Genomic DNA, 4,912 nt, shown 5'->3' on the forward strand with positions numbered 1-4,912 from the left:
GTGTTTGTAGAAAATCTTGGTGTTGCCGTGCCCTTCTTCCTTTCGTGTTCGACCTCCATGGCTGTCGTTGGAATTAGGTCAGTCACTCCTTCATATGTATTTTAATTATATGACCTTATAAGGCTAGACAAGTTGAACCCAAGTTATCTAGCGAGAGTGGAGACATGAACTCGGCTGTCCAATCGCATTCGCAACCATTTTCGCAGTCATAAAAGACTCTGAATTTGGTGGACCCTCGAGTTGGCTCACATTATTTCCTAGCTAGCATCGAGTGGAAGTGGTGACGGTACCCCTCAAGTTCAACTTAGCCACCAAAGGAACAATGCTTATCAACCTCCCCAACCCACCAATAAACTCAGTCTGGCAACATGCAACCATCAAGTAACCGAAAAAGATGAAAAACGAAGCACAGAAACCCTACTGTTTAAGCAATCTAAGAAAACCAAAACTTTTGAATGAGATTACTCACCAGTGGTATATCAGAAAACGACAGGGGCAAAGGTGGCAGAAAGGTGACGACGGATCTGGCCAAGGGGTGGGTGTGTAGTGTATGTATCTTTCTTGATGCCATTGTTGTTTATTTAGCAAATGAGAAATGGCAACTTTTCAAACCCGAAAATGGATAACTTTTATAGTGCCGATGGCTAAGGACAAAAAGAGTGAAAGGGAAATGGATTTTTATATTTTGGCCACCCATTCCTCCTATGTAGTATTTTTTTTTTTCTTAAGATAATTTGACCTATGAGTTTTGACCTTTTCACCTAAGATGCAATTAATAACTCGTTTTCATGAAATTTGATTGTAAATTATCTGCGCCAAAGAAAAATTTACAATTGTAAAAATAAGGGAATTGTTATTAGCATTTCAAAAATCTCATTTCGCACTCCAAAATTTCTATAATTAGAAAGAAAAATACACTTAAGTGTAGAATGAGATTTTTAGAGTCCTAATAACAATATAAAATTTCTAGAAGTGCCAATAACTTTTTATAAGAGATATTATTAGCACTTTCAAAAAGCTATTTTTCCTTCATTACTAGTGCGTTTTTGTTTTTAGATGTAAAAGTTTTAGACTATCAATAACAATACCAAAACAAAAGTTAAAGGAATAAAAGTTTATAAATGTTATTAAATTCATAGTGATGTTCATGGCAAATGAAACCATGTTAATAATATATATACGTTTTAAAATCCCAATTTGGTTCTATAAAAAGAACCTCAAACCCACTTGAGATTCATCTCAAAACTTCAATCATATAAGGCTATTCACACTTTCATCCAAGTCTCATTTCATTGATGTATCATATATGGCTGACGGTGACCAACACCATCAAAACCAATCCCAAGTGGTAGTTGTCATGGTGCCCTTGCCAGCCCAAGGCCACCTCAACCAACTCCTCCACCTCTCTCGCCTCATCTCCGCCTACAATATCCCCGTCCACTACGTTGGTGCCGCCACTCACAACTGCCAAGCCAAGCTCCGAGCCCACGATTGGGATCAAACCTCAGTCTACAAGATACAATTCCATGACTTCCCAACGCCTCCTTTCCTCTCCCCTCCTCCTAACCCCAATGCCACAAACAAGTTTCCCTCTCATCTCCAACCCTCCTTCGAAGCCACCGCCCACCTCCGCCAGCCCCTGGCGAAGCTCTTACGCGAGTTGTCACTCAAAGGAAGAAGGGTCATCGTCATCCACGACTCCATGATGGCTTCAATCATTCAAGATGTTGCTTCTATACCAAACGGAGAGTCCTACACTTTCCACTCCGTCTCTGCCTTTACGATTTTTTTGTACTTGTGGGAAGTAATCGGAAAACCGAAAAAGCTCGAGGAGCTCGATGTCAAGCTCCCAGACGGCATCCCATCTCTCGAAGGTTGTTTCACTGTTGAGTTCAGGAATTTCATTGATGAACAACATAAATACCAAAAGTTGAACAACGCAGGGAACCTTCACAACACCAGTAGAACCATTGAAGGACCGTACATGGATTTACTCAACAGGATTGGTGATCAGAAGAAGCATTGGGCCATAGGGCCATTCAACCCTACAACGGTTGCGTACCCTAATAACAATTCAAATAGTAGTAGACACATGTGTTTGGAATGGTTGGACAAACAAGAACAAAGTTCAGTGATGTATGTGTCTTTTGGGACCACCACAGCCATGAAAGATGAGCAGATTCAAGAGCTGGCAATTGGGTTGGAGGAAAGCAAGCAAAGGTTCATTTGGGTTTTGAGGGATGCTGATAAAGGCGACCTTTCGAATGGTGCGGAGGTTAGAAGGGCTAAGCTGCCAGAAGGAATTGAAGAGAGATTCAAAGGTAGGGGATTGGTGGTTAGAGATTGGGCCCCACAGTTGGAAATCCTGTCCCACAAATCAACAGGAGGGTTTCTGAGTCACTGTGGGTGGAACTCATGCATGGAGAGCATCACCATGGGGGTCCCTATAGCAGCTTGGCCAATGCACTCTGACCAACCAAGGAACACTGTTTTGATCACAAAGTTGCTTGGAGTTGGGTTTGTGATGAGGGATTGGGATAAGAGGGATGAGCTTGTCACGTCACAGAACGTTAAAAATGGTGTGCAGAAATTTATGGGGTCTAAAGAAGGGGAGGAGATAAGGAAGAGGGCAGCGGAGTTGGGGGCTGCCGTCCGCCAGTCGAGGGTTGAAGGTGAAGCTTCTCACATGGAGTTTTCTTCCTTTATTGCTCATATCACCAGATAATAGTATTTGAGTACTCTATTTGTTATCTAACTGTGGAGCTTGCAGGCCCTTGGACTCAGACTCGTAGATTTCCATCCTGTCATAGCTCGAGATAAAATTAAGAATTTCAGCCTCCTTTCGAATGTCAAGTGTTTCCTTCACTAAAAGAAAGAAGAATCCTATTTCGACAATAAAAAATAAGTTCCAGTCTCTAATCAACCTAGTTGTTAGAATGAAACTTTATTTATTTAAATAGTTTGATCAAGGTCCCTAGCATCATTTAAAAAATTTAACTCATGAATTTATGCATTCAATATCCCACAAATTATGAAATTTAAACAAATCCAAATAATATTGTTACAAATCTAACATTTACATAAAAATCAATAATAGAGTAATTTGTTCTTCACATAGTTCTAGCAAAAAAAATAAAAATTGTACTCACGTAATTATTAATAGGAGTGTGCTATCCACACATCCCTTTTTACTTCTCACACATCCTTTTAATTTCCACCGTCTGATCAAATGAATTCAAGAAGATCAGATGATAGAAAATAATTAGGGGTGTGTGAGAAGTAAAAAGTGGTATGTGGACACGAATCTCAAAATTCAAACTCATCTAACGGTGATAAATATGGTGGTGAGCATACACCACTCTAAATGATGGTGAACAAAAATGCTCCCTATTAATATAGTGCAAGAAATAACTATTGATATATTTTAAAACATATAATAAACACATATAATTAGCATGGGTACGTTCATTAAAAAAATAAGAAACTTTATTTTAATCCTTAGCAAAAAAGGCTTTTAGACTAAAATCATGAGTAAGATCAAAATCTTATTTTAGTTCCTTGACACATTAATCACCTCATTTATTAATTATATTTTTCTGTTTTAATAATTTATCTTTTTCTTCCTAATTTTAATTTATTAATTATATTTCATTATAATTATAATTTTTATTTCATTCATCGTAATATATTTTGTTGTAAACATTAGATAAACTAATTTTTTTTATACAATATATTTCGATGTACTTTGCCTTCTTCATTTAGGTACATTAAATTCATAATAATACATTTCGGTGTATACATTTAGGTACACACATTTCGGTACATACATTTCAATACAAACATTTAGTTACATTAATTCAATATAACACATTTCGGTGCATACATTTTGGTACACATATTTAGGTACATTAATTCGATATAATACATTTCGGTACTAAATTTTGGTACATTAATTCAGTATAAATACATTTCGATACTAATATTTAGGTACATTAATTGAGTCTTTCAAGTTTGAAGAATGCTAAATAAAACTATTAAATTAAAAAATAAATTGGTCAAAAAATAAATTAAAAAGTGTACATTAATAAATTTAAATATTTAATGGGAGATTGAATAAAAAACATGTTAATTAATTTGAATTAAGGACACATCAAGGGACTATAATCCATATGTAATCGAACACTAGGTTTTCATCAAATTTCAATCTTCTTGAAGGACTAAAGTTAAAAAACCCCTTAAAAAATATTTGTACAAATAAATTAAAAATATGGGTACATATTAAAATTCAAAACTATGGGTACAAATTAGATTGAAAATATGGGTACATATTAAAATTCAAAATTATAGGTACAAATTAAAACTAAAAATATTGGTATAAATTAAAAAAGGATAGAAATTATAAATAGAAATATATGAAAAAAAAAATACTAAAAAGATTATATTTGAAAATAATTAACAATTTTTCATTTTTAAATTGACATATAATGACTTTTAAATAATATAATATTCAAATAATGATATAAAGAAAAGTTAAGTGACCTTGATCAAGAATGAAAAATGAATAAGGTTTCAATTAATGAGAATAAGAAATTAGGGATATAAACTTAATTTCTCCAAAAATAAATAAGTAACGATTTTATTTTATTTTGTATATTTTTATGACACAAGCTACACATGTTAGTCCTTTCGTTTTGGTCACGTACACATTTGAGTCCTTAAAAATCCATGTTCAGCCCACACTTTATACATGTGTACTCGGGGGTAGCTTTTGCATCAACTCCAATCACTTTCGTCCAAATTCAATATGTGGGGTTATTTGAACGTATTTCTTTTTTCGGCAATTGCACTATTTCAAAATTGGTTGCTTTCATTTTCCTGTTGATTAGTAGGTGAGAAATATAGGTAGCTTTTG

General features: G+C 34.8%; 1 protein-coding gene across 2 annotated transcripts; it reads left to right on the forward strand.

Moving 5' to 3' along the window:
- Nucleotides 1-1,101: 1,101 nt before the first annotated feature.
- On the forward strand, nucleotides 1,102-2,923 carry LOC139190094 (zeatin O-glucosyltransferase-like). 2 transcript variants are annotated; one of them, XM_070809833.1, is made up of 2 exons: nucleotides 1,102-2,672; nucleotides 2,771-2,923. In XM_070809833.1, the coding sequence occupies exons 1-2, from the start codon at nucleotides 1,307-1,309 to the stop codon at nucleotides 2,818-2,820; spliced, it is 1,416 nt and encodes a 471-aa protein (XP_070665934.1). In that variant the 5' UTR covers nucleotides 1,102-1,306; the 3' UTR covers nucleotides 2,821-2,923. The 2 variants fall into 2 exon arrangements, with proteins under 2 accessions (XP_070665934.1, XP_070665933.1); XM_070809832.1 differs by having other exon boundaries at nucleotides 1,102-2,923.
- The last annotated feature ends 1,989 nt before the right edge of the window (nucleotides 2,924-4,912 follow it).

This window comes from Malus domestica, chromosome 12, assembly GCF_042453785.1.
Source record: "Malus domestica chromosome 12, GDT2T_hap1".
NCBI classification, from domain to species: domain Eukaryota; kingdom Viridiplantae; phylum Streptophyta; class Magnoliopsida; order Rosales; family Rosaceae; genus Malus; species Malus domestica.

What these genes read in the sequence shown, in the direction of transcription:
- LOC139190094 (XM_070809832.1), top strand. Translation starts at nt 1,307, where the DNA reads ATGGCTGACGGTGACCAACACCATCAAAACCAATCCCAAGTGGTAGTT.